This window comes from Ambystoma mexicanum, chromosome 2q (assembly GCF_040938575.1).
Source record: "Ambystoma mexicanum isolate Mex_15411 chromosome 2q, UKY_AmexF1_1, whole genome shotgun sequence".
Taxonomy (NCBI): Eukaryota; Metazoa; Chordata; class Amphibia; order Caudata; family Ambystomatidae; genus Ambystoma; species Ambystoma mexicanum.
In genome coordinates this window covers 984,830,971-984,854,481 of record NC_090924.1, presented here as the reverse complement: position 1 = coordinate 984,854,481, position 23,511 = coordinate 984,830,971, and the positions used below count along the sequence as shown (strand labels likewise).

Sequence of the window (23,511 nt, the reverse complement as noted above, 5' to 3'; positions counted from 1 at the left end):
ATAGCGGAGTGGCCCTTGCTCTCTTGATAATTTCAGGATAAGGTCTCTGTCTCTATAGTTGAGCATTTTGACAATGATTGTGCAAGGAGGGGTGCCGGTCTAGGTGCAGGGGCGAGGGTGTGGTGTGTACGTTCAACCAGGATGTGTGGAGACACTGGCCAATGCAAATATTGTTTTCAGTAGTGTTTCAACTAATGGTTCCATTGGGCCCTTAGATGCTGCCTCTGGGACCCCAACAATGCGCACATTGCTCCTCCTTGAGCGTGATTCCAAATCTTCACATTTGCCTTTAACTTTAACTGATCATCTTCAAGCCGGCAATGTCGCGGTCATGCTGGCCCACCTTGTCCCCCACCTCGCTAATTCTTGTCTCAGCCGTATTGATACGGCCGTTTACGTACATGAGTCCGCTTTACATGGTCAATAGCAGGTGATCTTCACTGGCATTATCTGTTGTTGCTCTGGCCCTCCACTTTGGGGTGTATCTAGAGTCCCCTGTGCAGGGGTCTGGGAACTAGTGAAGGAGTCCATTGGGCCTTTTCTTTCCCTGCTCCTTTCGTCATATTGCGTTGCTGTTTGTGGACGGGTGTTTCTGCAAGGGTCTGGGGTATTGTTGGTCCTATTTCCGAATTTGGGTTTGGTCGTGTGTTCCTTTCACGCTGGGACCGTGCAGTTTCTGGCCACCTCAGTTTCCTGGGTCCCGGCTTGCAGCAGGGGGATGGTGTGTCAAATTTGTGGTTACGACCTGTTGTCAGCCACTACGTGTTTAAAGCGCCCTTTATTTATGGATGTTCGCACTGCCACTTTTATGGATCTCCTGCACTGTCACCAACAAAATCTAGTTGTTTATGGAGTCACACAACCCTTTTCTGCTGATTACATGGCCAAGGGGATTGTGGGGGGTAGTCCGTTATGCAAGGGCCTCCGCAGTCATTCCGTCAGATCGGCGGACTGCCTGTTGTACTAGTTGCGCCTTTTAGATTCCTCCCCTTGTTATGTCCTCTGTTGGATTAGTCACAAAGTTTGGGTTGCAGTGTACATTTATCCGTACTGTGCTGCTATGCCGTGTGCTAGGCCATGTGTGGTGTTGCTTCCCTGATTCCCCATCAGGAAAGACTGACTACCTCTTGTGTGTCTTGGGTCTTGGTAGGGCGACCGTCCCGGCTGTGTTTATTAAAGCCAGGTGCGGTCCTGGGGGGCAGTCTGTGGGCCACCGCACTGCTTTAGGGTGCTGTTGCCCCTCCCACGCTGCGCTGGGAACAGCGAGCCACAGGGGGTCTCCCGTCCAGCGCCAAGGTGTTTCCCGCAAGCGCTGGTCTGTTTCGCAACATTTCTTCCCTCATTACCACCTCGGCTCTGTTGCCAGGCCGGAGATATGCCTGCCTCTCCCCCTGCAGTCTGCTGCTCCGTCAATTGCCAGCGGGAGCTCTTCTCACTCAGACAGAGGTTCAGGACACAGGCCGCCACCCCTTACCCGCTACGCTGGTGTCTGCCGGGGGGCTGTTGGCTGGACCTCACAATACAAATCATACGATTGTCGCTCAAAGATGTGCACTGTCCATCCTCTTTGAACATTTTAGGACTTGTTACTTTGGGGCTGGTGGTCAAAGGGCACCTGGTGCCATGGAATTCAAGGATCTTGAGGTTTAGTCAATTATATGGACTATAAATCGTGGTGACCTTGGGATGAGTCTGGTCATGCTTTGGCCAGTGTGCGATAACATGAACACCAGGCACTGGTCTATGATCGCGACGTTGCAGGGCGCATTTCTTACGGAGAGAAAAACATCTTTGCAACACTGTTAGAAAAATGAATGAGTTGTATGGCAGTTGGGGGTGTGGGTTGTCCTCATGGGAGCTTGTGCATGGCTGGAGATTTGCCTCGCCTCACAATTAGGGCCTAGTGCATGAAATACCACATTCGCCGCGCAGGCCTTGTCTCCAAACTATGGTTTCTAACATCTACACAAAATGCACTAAAGTGCACTATCATCTATACAAAATGGCAGTCTTGCTCGTGCCTTGGGCCAAACTATTTGGGTTGATTATATTGGGGTGGGCCCCTCTCCCCTGGCCCATCATAGTGCATCGAATGCCTCTCGCCTTACTCTAAATCGCTTAGGCGGGTGGGACGGGGTTGCCCCTTTCCAAACAGTCTAGGAAAGTATATTTCTGAAATATCCCTTATCATGAGTGCAGCTCGAAACGTCATCACTTCAGCCAATTTATGGTGGGTTTATAAATGGGCTAAGCAGTATGTAATGTTATGTTCTTTAGTGCAAAGTGGACTTGTAACATTCTCCTTTTAATTTGTTGGTTTTATTTCCTGCTAACAAAGCAGAGCAAATCTAGTGGAGGTTAAGTATTTGTTCACCTTACAGGGTCTGCTGCTCAAATGTAGCTTCTTGGGAATATGAGGCATGGGGCATGTTTTCATAGTGTGTTTTTCTTACAGACATTTAAGGAAGACAAATACTTGAAGGATGCCATTGAATGTGGCGACGTTATTTGGCAGAGAGGCTTGCTGAGGAAAGGGTATGGAATCTGTCATGGAACTGCGGGCAATGGATATGCCTTCCTGTCTCTTTATCGTATAACAAAGGATAAAAAGTACCTGTATAGAGCTTGCAAGGTAGGGTATTTCCTTCCTCCCTTTGCACTTGTTTATGTATTTGCCATGCTGACATTGCATACAACGCCTTGTAACTAAATGTTTCCGTGTAACCAGTGTATTTGCCTATATTTTCTTTTTCACTTTGATCTGCTATAATTAGCTTTGCTTTTTCTCTAACTTCGCTAGTGTCATATGTGTTTTTTCCCATTACCTTACTGACTGATGACACACTGAAAAATGATCAAAGTAGCACCAGCTGTGGCAACCTGTATGTAAAAAGTAATATCCACCCTAAATAGGGACATTTCAAAAGCATTCTATTAAACATACTATTTTGCTAAATGTTATGTTTGCTAAGGTTATGTCACAATGTTAAACGGAGGTATATTTTCAATTTGATAGCGCTGTGCTAGCCCACCAGCCAGTCCCAGTTAAATCATGCCAGCCGCGCATCAGCTGCACCAGATACCAGTTGCTGGCTCATAATCAGTAATTTTACAGAATAATCCAAGTTGTTATTTGCGAACAACTAAAGGATTTTACAGAATTATATTTTTGGATTCAATCAGTACATTTACTGTATCATTTAATATGATGTTTTGGGGACAAATCATGAAGCTTACAGCAACTCAAATATTTTCTGTTGAGGGCAAATAATTCTGCTTTTGGTGACATGTAATGTGTATTTTTGTGGTTGTAGTTTATTATGACATGGAGTATTTTCCTAACATTTCGAGACAGAAGTATTTCAGGCATGCACCTTTTGTTGTGTTGTTTACAAAACGTGAATGTTCGAGTCAGCTGCCCATCATCACCCATGCACAGAAAGTTAGCACATACATAAAATCTGCTAAAATGTAGCTCAATATTACATTTTAGATTCTCCAAACTGTATTCTGTAACAATCTTTTGGACTACTCAGCCTTAGTTCAAATCAAGATTTTTTCTTCAGATAAGGCTTTCTTTTGACTCTTAGATGTTTATTCAATTTACATTCCTTAACCGTCAGTCAAATGTTTTGTTTTTTGTGGTAATGGATCGCTTGCAAATATTTAAACATATTTTGTATTTGTATCCAGCATGAACACTTTGGAAAAGTGCAAACCTAAATGAAAAACAATACATGTGCGATTCAAACATACAAAAAGACTCATAAAGTTCCCTAATTCTATTTTATAATAACAATTGGTTACATTATTGTTATTCATCACAGCTCTGCCACATACTTCATAGGTCCCAGTGCACAGCAGTAATTCAAATTGATTCAAAATTAAGGCGTGCTTAAGGGTTGATCAGAGACGATAGAACACCAAAAAACAATGCATATATCAGAACGTGGACATGAAACTAGGTTGTACAGACCCAGCAGCCACAGGTTAGGGCCCAGTTGGCCAGTACAATTTCAGGCACCATCTTGATTATGGGCACAGGATGATTAAATGTTAGACAAACAAAGTAGAAATAAGGCCCAGGCATTCTACACCCTTTCCTGTATTTATGGATCCCCAATACACCAACTCACACTCGTTACAGCAGGTCATATGTTAAAACCATTTAGAGAAGTGCCCCTCTAGCCTTGCTTGTCTTTACAAGTAGGAACGGTAAAGAGATTCATTTGGACTCATCTGCTCATTTCTCCAGGAACTCGAACGCTGCTGAAAAAAGACTCAATCCTCCCTTGATCTGGAACTGATTTCCTCTGCACACTTTTCTTCTAGCCTCTGAAAAGCAATACCTTTCCTCGCTCACCCTATCTTTATCTAACTACCAACTTCTTCATAATATTCTATCTCTTATACTAGAAATGTATACAATTAATTTTGAATTTGAATAATGTTTTAATTAATGTATGCATTAAAAGGTTGAACTGTTGTTTCAGCGATAACAGTAAAGAAGAAAAAAAAGATATATTCTCGCTCTTCTCCTGCCGGTTTCCTCTCAGTCTTCTCTTTCCACTGTCGACCTTGCTGATTATTTGACTATCAAGGTCTCCAATATTCACGCTTCCTTTGTCTCTTCACCCCCCGTCTCCCCTCCTTCCTTCACCCCTCACGGTCCACTCTCTTTTCCTCACCCATCCTCACTGCTTTTTCCCCCCTTACTGACTTTGATACTGCTAATTTTCTTTCTCGCACCCATCCTACTGCTTCTCCCACCGACTCTATTCCCTCTACACTCATACCTTTGATATATCCCCATATCCTCTCCTATCTTACTATACATATCAATACCTCTCGTTTCTCCTCTGTCTTTCCAAACTCTTTCTAACATGCTACAATTATCCCCATTCTCAAATATCCTTCTCTTGACACCTCCCTTCCGGCTAACTTCCGCCCAATTTCTTGACACCCTTTTTTTCCAAGCTTCTGAAGCAAATTGTTTACGCTCAAGTCTCTTCCTATCTCCATTCCCTTCCTCCCCCATACCAGACTGGCTTTCGGCCAGCACACTCTACGGAAACTGCCCTCTTGGGTGTTTCTGATTCCCTTCTTTCATCATGTCACAACAAGCTTCCATTCTGATTTTACTTGACCTCTCAGTGGCTCTTGACACTATGGATCACCCTACTTTGCTTTCCTCTCTCTCTTCTTTGGGCATTTTTGGCTCTCCTCTCACTTGGTTTAGCTCGTATCTTTCTGGTCACTCCTACTCTGTATCCTGGGCTGGCCAGCTCTCTCCTCTTCCTCTTGTATATGTTGTTTCCCAAGGCTCAGCCCACTTCTGTTTTCACTGTACAATATCCCTCTTTCCTCGCTTATCTCATCTTTCAATCTCTACCTGTATCTCTTCCATCCAATCTTGGATGCTCTCCCATTTCCTTCATTTTAACCCATCTAAAATGGAAATTCTTTTCTTCACTCCATCCTCCTCCTCCCCACTCCCTCCTAGTCTTTTTTTCCCACCTCTCAGATCTCCCTTTCTTCCTCTGCCCGGAATCTCAGCGTCTTTTTGACCCTTCTCTTTCCTGCTCCTCTCACATCTTTCTTACTGCATGCAATTTGTCTCTTTCTTCTCTTTAATGTTCGCCATGCTTGCCCCTTCCTTTCCACGCCTGCAAACTTCTCATCTCTGCTTTTGTTTTTTCCCGTCTTGACTATTGTTCTTCTCTCTTGATTGGTCTCCCTGTGGTTCGTGTTATCCCTCTTCGTTCCATGTATAACTGTCCAATTCGTCTTATTTTCAGTCTTTCCCCTTCACTTCTATCTGCCTCTATCTTACCATTTGAAACTCATCTTCTATTTAATTTCCTTTCTATTGTCTTCAAATGTTTCCATGGTCTTGCCCCCCTATCTTGCATCCTTAGTCTCCTTCTACTCCCCCAATTGCACTCTTTGTTCTCAGTCGACCTATCGTCTCGCTGTTCCCAGGCCCCTCTGGGCTGCCTCTCATTCTTGGTCCTTCTCCCTCCTGGCCCCACTTGGAATTCTTGCCCTCACCCTATCTGCTTTTCCTCTACATATCACATCTTCCGTACGTGCCTGAAGACTCACCTCTTGCCTTTTCCGTCTCCTCCATAAACCACTGATTTGTACTGACAACTTTGCATTTTCCTTTTTTGTATTGGTCTCTTTTTTTTTGTTAAAGCGATTTGGTGAAAGCACGGTATATATTCAAATAAATACAAATTCTTAGGGTACTTGGAAAATCACCCAGTAGGCAGTCCTGCAGTGCTAGAGGCAGATCGAGGCTTCAGAGCAATCTGTATTTCATGGACTACATGTGACATAAAAAGGTGACCAATTTCAAAACAATGTATATTTATTCAAAAAATGCCATAGTGGTAAACACACAGATGCATTAAAATAATTATCAAAATTGTCAAACATACCTCACACTCCATTCAATCACTTCGAGCAAGCATACTCATTCATACATGCATTCATAAACAATATTCATTGTACATTGCATAAATTGGCCATGTAACATGTCTAGTCTGGCCTCTTAACACATATTCACAAAGTTCCTATACAACTTTGTTAAAGGGACGTTATGGTTAAGTTGCGCTACTAAAAACCTATGAAATTCAGTAAAAAAACTTTGTTAAAGGGACGTTATGGTTCCAAGTAAAACCGAAAAACCCTTGAAATTCGCCAGTTATGGTAAGCTAAGCAACCATAACTCGCACCACCAACGTGCATTGCTAAGACTAACACCCAGGACATCAAAGATGACATCACAAATGTCATTAATGACATCACTGATGACATCATGTCTGGCTCCCTCTTTTTTCCTTTAGTGATATATCTTAGCCAGTAATACTTAGGAACAAAAAAATCGAAAAGTACTATATTTGTAGATTTATACTTCAAATATGTTCTTACAGTAATTCATTTGGGGTTCACTCACAGCATATGAAACATATGCATAGGGAGAATACACACTTGAAAGATACCAATGCTTTTTGTATATGAAGACAATCAGTAAGGTTATGAACACTTACTTATTGTTCTGCTGTTTTTTTATTACTGTACTTTCTCTGGATATGCGCACATTTGCATTCGCATTCCTCTCTTTAGGGTGTAGTCACATCATGTGATAGTTATTTATAGGGAAGTAGTAGGTTTGAAGCAGAACAATCATTTCTTTGCATAAAGATAATCAGGTAGGTTATGAACAATTTCTGGTTCTACTGCTGCTTTTTTGCGTACTTCACTTTCCCTGTGTATACTCATATTTGTATGTGTTGTTGTGTCTTTGTGGTTTGTATGTAATAATGAAATTATATAGGAAGTGGGTTTCATTAGCTATTTATTACATGTTGCACAGTACACAAAACTCTAATAAGAAAGCATTTATCATTTCACTATTCAACATGGGAAGATTATGAATATCCCTGAAGTCCTATCCCTCACACACAAATGCCTACATGATCTGGCACCCCCCGGCTCAGCGAGTAGCCATGCCCACATCCGCTAGGCCGTCCAGACTAGCCTACACCAACATGATCACCAACCCTATAACACACAGAGCACGTGCAGGCGACTCCAGCTTCCCAGCCATCGCTTCTTCCCATTGGAATGCCTTACCCTCGCACATCAGGGGAATTAACTCCCACATAGCGTTCCGCAAAGCCATCAAAACAATGCTATTTGCCTAACTGCCTGTGTCAACTCCCTAGCAAGCCGTTACCCTGTACACTACTGTAACCTAACGCTAACACCCTAACTGTACTGTGTAACCTTGCCCATATGCTGTAACTAAGTAACCACTGCCTGTTTTTAATCTTGTTTACGTACACCTTCTTGCAACAAGCGTCTCAATGACTTTGGGCTGCAGTGCACTCTAAAGATGTAAAAAATAAAAAAATAAATATTGAACCTCCATCATGTATGCTGCACACAATGCTTATGTTTATACATGAGTAGATTATTATACTGTAATACATAATAGAATGCTATTTATATCAATGCATTGCTTAATGCACTACATAGCTCATGACATCTATTCCAATGATCCTTGACACTTTTTTTTGTCTACATTATAATAAGAATCCCTTGTACAGAATTTTCTTGAAAAGTACATGCACATGTGATGTCATCAGTGATGTCATCAATGACATTTGTGATGTCATCTTTGATGTCCTGGGTGTTAGTCTTAGCAATGCACATTGGTGGCGTGAGTTATGGTTGCTTAGCTTACCATAACTGGCGAATTTCAAGGGTTTTTCGGTTTTACTTGGAACCATTACGTCACTTTAACAACGTTTTTTTACTGAATTTCATAGGTTTTTAGTAGCGCAACTTAACCCTAATGTCCCTTTAACAATGTTTTTTTACTGAATTTCATAGGTTTTTAGTAGCGCAAATTAACCATAACATCTCTTTAACAAAGTTTTTTTTACTGAATATACATTTTCATAGTGTACATTTTTTTTTTTAATTTTTATTTTGAAAAATAAACAATACAAACCAAACTTGCAGCATTATTTACAATAATCTTGTGAATATCAATTAACGCTCATTACTGCTCCCCAAATCCCCCCCCCAAGAGCTTATTTGCATTTCTAGTTCTGTATCTGCTGCGTGTGGCTGGGTATCGCTTCCTTCCGAAGCTGCTGGATCCACTCCTGTGCCAAACAGTCCTGTTATTAACATTCTCCAAGCCATCAGGTTACCTACGTCTTCCTCCCCGCAATTGCTGCATGCCTCCTGCCACACCACCGTTTCAGCCTCCGCCCATTTTTGCAGGGCCCGCCACCATACCTCTACCCGTGGCTTGTGGCATTGCTTCCAGCCCATGGCTATCCTTCTTTTAGCAAGCACATATGCCAGGTCCCTCAGTTTCCCAAGGTGTTTAGTGTTCCGTGGTCTGGGAAACCCTCCCAATAGGCAGGCCCAGGACGTATCTATGTTGAGCGGGACCCTTTTATCCGCTAGTTTCCGTGCCACTTCCCCCCAAAAAGCTTCAATCACTGGGCAAGACCAGAACATGTGTGTCATATCAGCGTCTTCCTCATCGCATTTTGGGCATGCTTGTCTTCCTGCGTTTGCAAACTTAGATATTCTCTTCGGGGTCATATAGGCTCTATGCGTTATGTATAACTGTATCTGCTGCAATCTAGCATTTCTGGACACTTTCTTGTGGTATCCCATGGCCCGTTCCCACATTCCATCGGTCATCTGTGCTCCCACCTCCGCTTCCCAGTCCAGCCTCAGATCAGTCAAATCCTTCCCCACCCGGGTCATCACCATCTTATATAGTCTAGAGATCTCGTGCCCTCCCTCCGATATGTCATATATTGTTCCCATTAGAGCGTCTGGTTCTTCCGCCAGTACAGTCTCTGGCCAGGTTTTGCAAATAGTCTGCACTAGCCTAAGATACGTGACATATTGGCCTCCATGCAAGCCTGTCTCTTCTCCCAGGTCTTCGAAATCTTTAATAGCCCCCTTCTTGCCATATGTCTCCCAATGTGGCCAGCCCAACCGATTCCCAATAGGTCCTGATTATCATCCTGAGCTGGTTGTCTCCCCTAGCCAAGGCAACCAGTGGCGCCTGTGGGGAACACGGGCACGGGTTCTCCATCAGTTGGCATACTCTGTGCCACATCTTCCACCCAAGCAACAGCATACCCGGGCGTTCTTTCATTTCAAGTCTAGGAACCCAGATAATCTCTTTTAGGTAAAACGGGGTGCAGTCCTGCCCAAACAGCCTAGATTCAGGAGTTTCTTCATCAGAGAGCCATTCGGTTACATATTGCAACTGACTGGCTACATAATAGGCCTCAAAGTTCGGCAGCTTAATGCCCCCTCTATCATGGAAGTTCTGTAGCTTTCATAGCGCCACTCTATTGCGAGTGCCGTGCCACAGGAAGTCCATACACATGCTGTTCAGTTTGACAAAAAACTTTTTGGGTATCAGGTATGGTATATTACTGAAGAAATGTAACAGCCTAGGCAGGACCATCATTTTGAGCATCGCCCCCCGTCCCATTATCGCCACCGGCAGCTTCTCCCAAAACTTCATATTTGTGCGGATTTTCTTCACAGCCGCCTCGGTGTTATGCAAGTGTTCCCCCTCCACAGTATGATACACATCTATTCCGAGGTAGCGGAAGGAATCAGCCGCCCAAGGTACGGACAACACTGGTAGCCTTTCCAGAGGGACTCCTATGTAGCTCCCCAATGGGAACATGCTCGATTTTTGGGGGTTCACCGCTATGCCGGACAGTTCTGCATACTTTTCCATGACCTCTAGAATATACCTAAGATTTTCTTCCGGATATTTCAAATACAGTAGCAAATCGTCAGCATATAAGGATATTAGGTGTTTCTCTCCCCCTGCTTCAATACCGACCATGTCATATTGTTGTCTGAGGTACACTGCCAGGGGCTGTAGGGCCAGAATGTATAACATTGGGGACCAGGGGCACCCTTGTCTGGTGCCTCTACTGAGTTGCCACCTCTCAGATATCACCGATCCTGTGCGTACTCTGGCCAGTGGTTCACTGTACAACAATTTCGCCTACCTAACATAACCCGGCCCCATCCCGTATTCTTCCAGGGCCGCAAGCAACCATGGCCACCTCACTGAATCAAAAGCCTTGACTGCATCTAGGGACACCACCGCCATTTCCCCATCGCTTCTGTTTCCCTCTTCAATAACCCGGTGGAGTCGCCTGTGGTTGTGGGTTATATTTCTGTTGGGGACATAACCTGTCTGATCCGGGTGTATCAGTTTACTGTTGACCCTTCGTAGCCTATTAGCCAGGACCGCCGTCAAAATCTTGCTGTCCTGGTTCAACATTGACAACGGCCTATAGGAGCCGCAGCAATGCCCTGGCTTGTTGGGCTTGGGGAGCGGCACGATCAGTGCTTCTCTGAGCATGTCCGGTATCCGACCCTTCTCAAAAGACTCATTAAGCATCTCTAACATAGGGGGGAGTACTTCTGCTTTATATACTTTGTAAAACTCGCCCGGGAATCCGTCCGTACCCGGGGTCTTGCAGGTGGGCAGCTGTTTTACCACCTCCTCTAATTCCTCCAGGGTAATTGGTGCGTCTAGTTCCTCCCTTTCTCCATCACTAATCTTAGGTAATTCCATGTCTATTAGTGTTTCTCTAATCTCCTCCTGATTGTCCCCTCCTCTGTCCTCATATAATGTTCTATAATAGTCCAAGAATGCCTCGTTGACTCCTTCCTGGGTGTCAACCACCTCCCCGTCCTCTCTGGTTATTATCCTAATCGGGGGCCTGGGGGTTTTGCTCTTATACAACCACGCCAACAAGCGGCCAGTTTTATCCCCACCTGCATGTTGCCTTTCGACATACTTTTTGTAGTTAAGGTTGCAGAGCCTTTCCCAAAGCTCCGCATACCTCTGCTGCAACTCGAGTACAGGTTCCGCGTCCCCTCCTGCCCTGTCGCTTTCGCGCTCCAGTTTCTCTTCCGCTTCCTCTAGTTCTGTTAGGACCCCACCCTGTAGGCCTTTTGACTTAGCAATAGCAGCACCCCGCAACACCAAGGCCTCCCAGAGTGTACACGCTGAGTCTACGCTGTCTGTGTTCACCTCAAAGTACTGTGAGATCGCATCCCTGATGTCTTCCCTGAAGACTGGGTCTCTGAGCACCTCCGCCCGGAGGCGCCATGTCGGTATCCGCGCCCTGGGGCGACAGTACTGCCAGGTCAGCACCAGAGGCGAGTGGTACGACAGGACCCTCGCTCTATATTCTATTTGGGTGGTCTCTATCATCACATCTGGCGTGGCAAAAAAATAATCCAGCCTCGTGTGCAGGTGCTGCGGAGCTGAGTAGTGCGAGTACTGTGTTTCATTAGGGTGTTTCAGTCTCCAAACATCCGCTAGCCCAAAGTCATCTAGTAATGTCTGTAATACCCTGGCCGCCGGGGTGGGCCGATCAACCTTCCCATCAGATCTGTCTGCCTTTGGGTTGAGCACACAGTTAAAGTCCCCTCCCCAGATAACCGCTCCCCCCACACACGCGCCCAAATGAGTACATAGGGTTCTAAAATATGTAGCAGTGTTTTGGTTGGGGACATATGTATTTATAATGCACACCTCTTTATTCTCTACCAGGGCCTTCAATATGACCAACCTACCCTCCGTGTCCACCACCTCTTGTGTGAGTTGGAGCAGAACGTGCGGTGCCACCCAGACCAGCACTCCCCTAGCGTAGGCAGAGTACGGAGAACCCACTACAGTGCCTCTCCACTTCTTCCCCACCAGTTCCAATTTTTGCTGGGTCAGATGTGTTTCCTGCAACAGCGCAATATCAATCCTCTGCCTTTTTAGGTACATCATGACTTTGTTCCTTTTTAAGTAGCTGTTAAGTCCCCTGACATTCCATGTTACGATCTAAGGTCTCCCATGGCTCATGAGTGTCTTCCTGCCTCCCATGTAGCGACTCCCCTTTGCCCACGTGATACAGATGCAGCCCTCCTTTTTTGCTTGTAGCTTCTCGTACCAGCTCAAACTCCCCAGAACTATGTACACGATAAATCCCCAACTTCCCTCCCCTCCCCCCACCCCCCACCCATCCCTTCCCCAACATCACACACCCCAACTGCTGCCCAGCTCCATCCTCGGGGCTCAGGCACCCCCACATCTAGCCCTGCAGGCACCGAACGATGCACAGAGCTCAGTAGGGTGAAGTCGCCCTAATGGCCACTTAACTAAAACTGTTGTGGGGTAGAGAGAATCGCTCCGTAAGGCTCCCGTTAAGTCAACATTAACCACAGTGCTTATGACAAATAGTGCAATAGTCTGACCTTCTCTACTGAAGGCTGCGCAAGCGACTATATTCAAGTCCCACGTGCCGCGCCATCTTGCGGCGCCTTCTTCATGCATCACTTATCTCTTCCGAGCTCTTTCTCCGTACGAACTTCTGACTCCTGGGGACATCCTTGCGCATCGAGCCATCCCATGGCATCCTCCGGGGTCTCAAAAAACAAAGTTTTATGTTTATGAATGACTTTCAATTTTGCCGGATACAGTAACATATATTTGTGGCCCGCCTCTCTCAATCTCCGCTTTACCGTCCCAAAGTTCATGCGGCTACGCTGCACAGACAGGGTGTAGTCCGGATAAGCCGTGATGTTTGCCGCTCCTCGTGTGATCGTTCCTCCCTTACGAAAGTGTTCCAATATCCTCTCCCGGTCACAGTAATTAAGAATTTTGGCGATCACAGGCCTAGGCGGGTTCCCCGGTGGCGGCCTCCTTGTTAGGGCTCTGTGTGCCCTTTCCACTGCAAATCCTTGGGATAGGGCTCCTCCGGGTATCTCTTGCAGTAGCATGGATTCAATGAATTCCGTGGGATCATGGCCCTCCAATCCCTCCGGCAGGCCCACGATGCGGATGTTGTTTTAGTCGGGCTCGTCCTTCCGCCTCCTCCGCTCTGCTCTCCAAGTTGCCCACTCTTTGTATCAGGGCGTGCAGTTCGGCTTTATGGGAGGCGCAATCCGCAGTATTCGGGCTGACTTCCTTCTCAAGGGACTCCGTGCGCTCCGCCAATGCCCTGACATCCTGTCGGAGTAGGTTAACGTCCTCCTGCACCTCTCCGACCTTGAGGTCCAGTGCTGTTTTTAGTTCAGTGACGGCTAGTTCGAGCTTAGATTCCCAGGCTGCCCTTAGGTCCGCAATCGCAGCCAGGATTTCTTGGTTGGCGCCCGAAGTCGTCATGCCGCTTGCAGGCAGCTTGTCCCTGCTCTTGGTAATGTCTTGACCCGGGGACGTCTTAGCGAAGTCGTCTAAGGTGGGCTGTTTCGCCTTCGGCCTCACTGTTCTATTCGACATGACCCAGGGGACCTGTGGTTTGCACAAGTGACAAATGTGCGCTCAGTGCGCCCCTTTCGCTGGGTCACCGTGCGGCCTGCTTCTTCCTTTGTTCCGGACCTTGGTCGGCCATTTTGTGTCGACTTTCGTCTCCGGTGCTCCTTATCTCTTCCGCACCGATCTCTGCCGCCGTCCCTCCTGCACCATCCAGTCGTTCACCACGCGTAGCCCAATCATTCACACACTGGCATGTGTATTTTCAGCGGTTGACCGCCCGTCTTCACGCACTTTTTTGCCCGGATCATTGCAGGATCTCGGGAGCTCCGCCAGAACGCGTCCTCCTACGTGGCCCTCGTAGCCACGCCCCCCCTCATAGTGTACATTTGATAGATGTGTACTAGGGTTCCCTTACTTTATATACAATTAACTTAGAACTTACTGAACAACCCGCTAATGATTTTGATGTCCGCGGACGGTCACGGACCACATCAACACTACCCAAACATGCAGGGGGTATCTGAAATTGTTCTATCATACCATATAAACACTACGCAAGTTGAAAAAGCAGCACATATACACATTATATATATTAATAAATAAGCAGTGGAACCTACATATTTAACACATCAACCAGCCGTTGAAATACGATATGTAATAAAATGGATTATACCATAACAAAAAAGATATACCTCCAACATAATTACCTCACAGAAACTGTAGAGCTAGAAGCAACAGTAGACCTACACAACACAACGAATACAACTTACCAGAAACTAGTAAGTAAACTTCATTTTTTGTATATATTGCTCTACTTTTTGTGTGAGGTACAGTATAATTAATATATTTTTGTTTTTCACACAGAAATGTGCTGTACTTTGGAGTGGCTGGAAGAAAATGTTCCACATGCGGAAGTATCTGAAGACAGTGATAATAATGGTAGACACTTGTCTATACAAGGAAATTAATAATCATTACCTAATGTGTACTTAACATATATATGTTTATTTTTTACAGACCGTACAAAGATTGAAAATGTGACTCCAAAAGACACAATGCAAAAGACTCTTGAACGCATTGAACAGAAAGTAGACATTCTTAATGAAACAGTTAGTGGAGGACCACATCAAAGAAAAAATTAAGTACCATTGTCCCACATGTACCTGTGCCCCCTCTTTCATGTCCCAGTGAACTATCCCCAAACTGTGAACAACAAAATAAACATTTTGATGAGATTTCCATCCCTTAATCTCCTCCCATCCATCCTCTCCAAACCCCTAATTCCCCTATTTTTGTATCAGTTTCTGCTTCCCCCTCTCTTTCATAATTTGTGTATATATATATAAATAAAAAAATGTTATGTTTCTTGTAAAGAATTTCTTTGGGCCTCATTACACGGACGGCTGTAACCATGGCGCTATTAGCGCCATGGTTGCCGTCAGTATTTTACTGAGTCCGCCATGGTGAATGGCGGAATTAGCGTCCTATTCCAAGGTGTGTGTGGGCGGTAATTCCCCATTCAACATGGCCCTTCCCCATTCCCATTTTTGCCCCCATAGGGCTCAATGGGAATGGGGAAGGCAGTAATTACGGTACCGCAAATTGCAGTACCGTAATTGCCTCCTAGGTCCCTTTGCAGGTCCCGTCCTTAACGGCTGGTAAAACCAGCCGTTAAGGTAGGGTCCCACAAAGGGACCTTGTCGTAAAGCGGTAAGGGTTTACCGGCACTGGTACCCTTACCGGTACCGGTAAACCCTTATCGCCGTCCGTGTAATGAGGCCCTTTGTGTCTTATTTTTTTTATTTAAAGCAGATAAAATGTCGGCGGACAGCGCGCCTGTCCGGCCTGTCCATAATTAACAAAATGTGGAAGTCCTAAGGACACTGCACCTCTCCGTACGATTCGCAACCAAGATGGAACTGTTCTTAGAACACACCAGCTGTTCGGAATGTCCGTAAATCAACAAAATGGAAGTGTCCTAGGGACATTATACCTCTCTGCACCATTCGCAACCAAAATGAAACTGTTCTTAGAACACACCAGGTGTCAGGGTTGTCCGTAAATGAACAAAATGCAGGTATCCTAACGACACTATACCTGTCCGTACCGTTCGCAACCAAGGTGGAACTGTCCGTAGAACAGGCGCTGTGTCCGGGATGTCCGTAGTCAAACAAAATGGAGGTGTCATAAGAACACTGGCCGTGCAGTCTGCAGAACATCTACGCACATGCGCACCATACCCAAAAGTGCTGCGAACATCGCGCCTGTCCGTAACTGTCCGTCTCACTTGTGTTGCACTTTTAATTAGTTTCAGGACCTGACCACTGTCAAAACCAGCGCGCATGCGCATGACCGCTCCTGCGCATTTGCTGTCCTGCAGACACCCGTTCCTTTCGCGGACGTGTTCCAGACGTCATCATGTGACTGCACCCACGCTGAGCGTGTGTCCTAATTTGCGGACTCTGTCCGAATGCCCAACATTTTAAACAAACTTATTCAGACAATCCAAATTATTTTATAGTAAAAAATCACCATGTCACATGTCCGAGACAATGGCCCTGGCTTTCCGCATATTTTTTGTAACTTTTTTAACACTTTTGAGTGTTCGATATGTTCTCAAGGCGCACCCCTCCACCCCTATAAAAAGCCACATCCCATAGCTGATCTTCATTGTAGTTCTGGCTATTGGAGATTGACTTTTGCTGCCTTTAGTGCTTTAGCTGAGATTACCTCTTCAACCCTAATGGCATCCATGGCTGCTGTTGCTACATCAGCCAAAGAACCACCCCCAAACCCTCCACCACCACCACCTCCCCAAGGGATTAGTGGGTGTGGCGGTTGTTTACCGTTTATGGTAATGTACCAAAAGCACGTGCGGACAAGGTCACCTGTAACCAGTGCAAATTAGTGCTCAGTCATGGGAGACGTGGTGCATACAGCTTTGGTACGACATCCATGAAGCGACACCTTCGTTCCACGGTGCGGACATTCGCAAGGTTGTACCTTGCGATGAACGTAGTAGGTTGAGTTCCTTCACAGCATCCTCCGTTTCCGCTCCTCTCACCACAAGAGACACTCCTGTGAGAGAGCGCATCCCTCCAGCTGCTTCACAGGCCATTCGTGATGCTGTTGACCCTTACCTTTCTAAGGTCACAATATTGTGTATGTACTGTGACGCAGTACTCTGCAGGGGGGAGAGTATTCGAAGTGCTTTCGAGACTACGGTCACGGACCACCAGAAGACCTGCTACCTACCTAAATAAGGCCCACCCTACATCTTCCTCTCTCCACCTGCCCTTTCTTATCCCTGTGGTTGGTGTCCCTTCCTTACCCTACTTTCCCCTCCTCTCCTAGTTGTCGTGTGTAAAAAAGTCAATAAAATATAAAACAACAAAAATTCCCCCCAAAAAAAGGCTCTTTTCAGAGCCGCCTTTCTCAATTTAAAAATAAAACAATCAAATAAACAATGCAGGTCCTTGCGCATTTTTTAAAAGTCAGCGGACAGTCTTAGGACAGATAACATTTTGGGGTGCTGCCCTAGCAAAACCAATGCAATGTTCTCTGAAAAGAGCCTTTTGGTGGTGTCTTGTGTGTTTGAAAAACTTGGATTTGTCACCATCTAATGCAAAATAGAGGACTATAATTCAAAAAAAGGTTGCAATGCATTTTGTACATTTCTAAGAAAAATCTGATTGCCAGTATATGTAAGATGGACTCCATCTCTGCGAAAAATGAATGTGCTACGAAACATAATATTTTAATTGTGAGATGAGGACATGCCAAAATCTCTTAGAAAGGCACAAACAGCCTTATTGACATTGCGCCTCGCTTTCTCCATTTGTGGACCAAATGAAGAAGAACGCAGCCACATTTGTCTTTGCACAATACGAGAAAAAATTACTTGGGAATTTGGAAACATGTTCATGACCTTCTCAAGTCCTTCTTTCGCTGCAAATTGCAAAGAAATTCCAGACACATGTCCTAATCTGTTCCCTCCACAATTAATTATAATTATGTCAGGATCACGCTCTGTCTGTAAAGTAGCACAGAGCAGTTCCAAGTCCAGCCACTTCATTCCACGCACTCCATGCCAGTACACTTCCACATGAGGGAATCCAAGATCTGCAGATCCACCACAACGTTCTGCATGCACCTCCAACCAATGTATCCATGAATCTCCCAAAATCCATATAATCTGTTTTCGAAAACACACAGCCATAGCTATCTGTTCTTCTTTCAGGAAAAAGACATCCTCACTAAATCTCTCCTTACACAACACACCCACTAAACCTTACTGACCAAACCCTAGCTCTGCTCATTCTCATTTGCATGCCTCTCCACCCCAGAATGCCCGTATGTAATACGCGCTGTCCGCAGACTACCACCATGTCCGCAGACATGTAGAAGATCTGAGCGTGGTGAATGTACATTTAAATAGTGTTTCCCATTTCCCCTTTAAGGTGGGCTCTGAAAAGAGCCGTTTTTTTGGGGTTTTTTGCAGATGCCTGACAGACACCGGTTATTTTGTAATTTTTGGGGGTTTTTTCTTCTTATTTTACAACTAAAATCTTCACATAACCTGTTCCAAAGCAACCCTTACATTCCAAAAGAACATGGCATTTCCCAAAAAAGATAAAGAAACACCACCTGCTTCAAAAGAAGCAGCATTACTCAAAACAATATTCTCGTTGTTACAGAAAAACGTACCAGCTCTTAGCATGAAAGCACGCATGCCTCGATTGATTGCACACTTAGCAATGTTTTGCTGAGGACAAAAAACAGAACTGTTGTCCCATATTGCTCTAGATAGTAATCCAGAAAAAATTACTTTCGCATTTGGAAGGATGTTGATTACTGCTTGAACCAACTGTTCCAAATCTGCCAACAAAGTAGGGAAACTCACGTAGCCCAAATGGAAAGTAGCATAGTGCAAAACAACCACATGCGGACTGTTCATCCTACGCATATATACAAACTTGGAGAATTGCCTCTACATTGCAGTCAGTCACAGCGCTCCACACCACCTCTACTACTCTAACATCGAAATTGTTTGCCACATGCCTGCATTGAGAATACGGCTGTAAACCATGGACAAACATATCTCCGAGCACCAGTACCCTGACTTTCTCCACCTCTGCCATCTTCACTACACACACTCTCTTTCTACACAAATCAACAACGTCAACATCTGATTGGCTGATCCCTACAGTCCCCTTGCCATGCTGGATTTGCTGGAAACCCCGTATGTGGCACGCCCTACCTGCAGACAGCCACGGTGTCCGCGTGGCACGTAACTCTTACCTAGCCCTTCTACCCTTTCCACATCACTCTCGGTTCCATTCCCTCATTGGATACAGCTAAGCAGTCACACAACCATCCACCAATCCCATCCAAGACCTCTACATCTAACTCCATCAGAGTTCTGCACTTCAAATGTACTGTTGATCACTCTCAATACAAGTCGCATATCATTGGAAAGCACCTACTACAAAAAATACTATACAAGTCTCGAAGATTTCTACTTACAGCCCCATGCATATCCACATGCATGATTACAAAGTACAGGTATGCATATTTTATTCAGAGTACATGTACAACTCTTATCATTCCATATAAACAAAGTAATGCCACTAAATCTGCATAGCCAATACATATATGCCAACGCTCCTGATTTGAGCGTGAGACTCCTGATTTTTCTTTGAAAAATTGCACTATTTTTTACTGTCTCCCGCATAACCTATACATACATGCCAACCCTCCCAATTTACGCGTGAGACTCGATTTTTCATTGAAAAATGTCACAATTTTTTACTGTCTCCCGCCTAAATTAATGCTAATCCCAATGTAATGGTATGAGAAAAATAAATGTTCCCGATTGCTGTGGTGAAATCTCCCACTCAGGTGCTCCTTATTGTTTGCATGTCTAGTTATAATATGAAATTATTAAAACATTTTCCCATCTACTATAATGAACTATCACTTCCAAACCTCTCTGCTATCTACAACACAGCTGTAAAAAAACAAGTGAATTTCATGAACTTAACATTCTACTCATTTGCAAAGCATGTTGAACTAACATACTGTAAATAAATAAAGGCTGCACATAGTGAAAAGAAATGCATGCATACTCTATGTTCAGATATCAAACAAGAATACTACCACAAAAACATACAAATCAACGTGTACATTAACATCAGTGCTGTAAACACACAAAATTACTAACTTCTTCCTTTTACAATTGCAGTGAAGACCACTCTCCTGAAAATCAGCAGCATCTAAACTGCAAACAACATATCCAAAGAAACCTGCTCATTCCACAAAAATAAGTAAGTACAATACTACCTTTATATTCTTAATTTTCCTCAAAGACACTGGGCCTCATTACACGGTAGGCAGTAAGGGTTTACCGGTACCGGTATTTTACCGGTACCGGTAAATCCTTACCGCCTTACTACGAGGTCCCTTTGCGGGGTGGGGAATTTAACGCCTGCTTTTTGCAGGCGTTAAAAACCAACCCGCAAAGGGACCAGTGGAGCTAATTACGGTACCGCAATTTGCGGTGCCGTAATTAGCGCCTTCCCCATTCCCATTATGCCCTATTGGGCAAAAATGGGAATGGGGAAGGGCAATGGAGGAAGGAGGAATTACCGCCCCGCCAACCTTGGAATAGGGCGGTAATTCCCCTTTCCTCCAAGGCGGTACCGGTAAATTACCGGCATGAACCTTGGCGCTAATAGCGCCATGGTCCACCGCCTACCGTGTAATGAGGCCCACTGTGTGGTTCATTCATGTAATTTGCGCACCAAAAAAAACATTGATTTCTGAACCATTCTGCCCACAAATCCCCATTTATTAAACAGAGATTAGCAGGCAGAATGGCACACAAATCCCTGTTTCTTTGGAACACAAATAACATACTCAACCCTTAGAGTGTTAGTACTACAAAACAAAGAACTGTTTTAATTGTATAACATTACGTTTACTATTAATGGTTCTCCTCACCACTAGCTCACTTTCTATTCTCATCTGAACCACAGTGTAGTAACATACAAACAGAAGAATAGCCTTCCCAACTCACTGTAACTGCCTAATGCACATTCACACACCACCACATACATCTTTCCCATCAAACTCATACACGCATGCACACAGCACACATACATTGCAAAACAGACCAACCCATAGCTTCTTTTTTTCTCAACAGACCCCAAAGAATGCCTACCAAAAAGCAAGTCCGTAGAAAGCAACGAAGAAATAGAGCAAATGAAAATAAAAGTGTCCAAAATAAGCATCCATCTCTACCAGAGTTTGTACAAAATGTTCAAACAAAACAGATAATGCAGTCATTTAGCGAAACAAAAGAAGCCTCTAGTACAGAAACTTTGCCTCCTCTATCAAAATGTAAAATGAAACTGAAAGTGATTAACAAGCATTCAGCTACCACTACCACTAACACTGCTCCTATAAATCTTGATGTAGTGGCAAGTAACCATACTAAAAAAAGTATTTTAGCAAAAATGTTCCGCCACAGACTCCTTCAGAATCTTATAAAAACAGGAGCGAAATCATGCACAACCCTTAAAACCTACCGTAGAAAATTAATCCTAGAAGCTCTTGTAGACAGTGCAATCCTTCTCAAAAGGAAGTTATTTATTTTAGTTTTAAACAGGATGAGACCACTAACAAAACTAAGTACTAAACTACAAAAAAATATTCTCAATAAATGCAATGTCAACAAAAATAACTTCTTAAATATATGTGGAGGTGAATGGAGTCACACCACGACCACCAAACCATATTTTAATGAAGAAGCGTACAAACAAAACCAAACAAACACAATTGCCATCCATAGCAGTGGACGAGGTTATGAAAAAAGGTATAATACCATCATGGAACAAAAAACACTGCTTACAAAAATATCCCCAAAAAACTCAGAATTACCTCTCCATTCGACTGAACCAGAACGTCCAGTATACAAATGGCCGTGCACATCAATGTGTAACATTCCCAACAAATCTTTCAAATCTTTACGCCAGTTCCTCAATCAGTATGTGAAAGGTAATGACAAAATTAAAATGAAAGTGCTGCAAAATATGGATACCTGTCCAGTGCGCAAATACACAGAACTACAAGGACATTCATTAGCCTGCATTTCAAGACCTATTTGCAAAAGCACCTTCCATGATATCAAAATGGTTTCAATACATCATTCAACTGTAAGAAATCTAGTCTATCAACTGTACTATGCTAAAAGTCCTCCTTTAGAACTAGCCAATTTAAATAACACTCTTCTACATGGTACACCAAAAGACCTACAAGAGGAAATCGACCGTATCCAGAGAAAATATTTTGAAAGTGAAAGCCACTTACAAAATGCAATAGCTTTAGAACAGACTTGCAACAGTTCTGCACATGGCAACCTTCTACTACACACATACAAAAAAGAAATACTACAATTTAAAAGGACATCCGCTGAAGTACCAAACTATGTGTGTGTGTGTTGCTGCAGAACATTTTACAAAAGTGATACAAAACTATAGACGTAACATACAAAATAGAAGGCAATGAAGATTCCAAATGGTTTGAATTAGCTCTCTACCTTTTAGCAGAAAACAAACAGAAATAAGTGACACCTTAATATTTTGCAGCTACTGCACTACAAAACTTGACAACAACCAAACTCCTTCACGTGCTATCACTAATAAATTGGAATTATTCCCACTACCAAAACCCCTGCAACAACAGAATTTATATGAAAGCATCATAATTCAAACAGTACACTCATTTCAAGCAATAATACGCCTTCAACCAAAAACAGCAAAATTACCTCCCTCTGAATTGGTAAAAGGCATTTGTGGCAAAGTAGTTTATATACCATTAGATCTGACAGAAAATGTGCATACTCTAGGAGTGAAATGTCCAATAGAGCAATCTTTAATTGTCTTATTAAATAGTGTACCAACAAAAGACAAAAAAATGTGGCAACAACTCGTGGACTTACATAAAGTTAGACAAGCCTTGCAATATCTAAAAGACAATAATGAATACTACAAAGAAATAAATATTGAAGAAAACTTAAGGGAAACAACTGAAATAATTCAAGAGTCACCAGGAACTGGTCCATTTAAACTTCTGGATCCTGCTGCAGTATCCAATATTTTAGACCATTATACAATTCATCCATTGCGCTCTAATGACAGCATAGATGATGCACTAGAAACGTACCAAATGCGACAAACCAAAGGATCACCAATGAGTATATAGGAAAAAAGTATAGAAGCACGTGCGTTTCCTCTGCTATTTCCTACTGGCAAAGGAGGAAGGTACGATGATAGACCCACACAAATAACAGCATCAGAATACCGCTCTTTACGAATGTATTCTGAAGATCCCAGATTTAGACAAAATGTGTAATACATATTCCACCTACTCTTTGAAAGTGAACTAGCAACTCTATGTTACGGAGTTGCACACATATTGAAATCGGGTATCCACTTTCAAAACATGTCAGCTACGCAATTAATACAAAAAGTACAAGAAAAAGATGAGGTTTTACAATCAAGCATTACAAATCTGTTTGCAACTGGTTCCGATGTCCCAGAGATGTACGTTGTATGATCAGAAACCTTGGACCACCCACTTGGTTTGTTACATTAAGTTGTGCAGAATATGCATGG

The 23,511-nt window shown here is 43.9% G+C and overlaps 1 protein-coding gene across 3 annotated transcripts in view; it reads left to right on the top strand.

Moving 5' to 3' along the window:
- LANCL2 (LanC like glutathione S-transferase 2) overlaps positions 1–23,511 on the top strand; it is a 541,821-nt gene that overhangs the window by 328,603 nt on the left and 189,707 nt on the right. For all 3 annotated transcript variants that reach the window (XM_069648293.1, XM_069648295.1, XM_069648292.1), the window contains exon 7: positions 2,456–2,632. In XM_069648293.1, the coding sequence (XP_069504394.1) occupies positions 2,456–2,632 (177 nt within the window). The remainder of the gene's footprint in view (positions 1–2,455; positions 2,633–23,511) is intronic.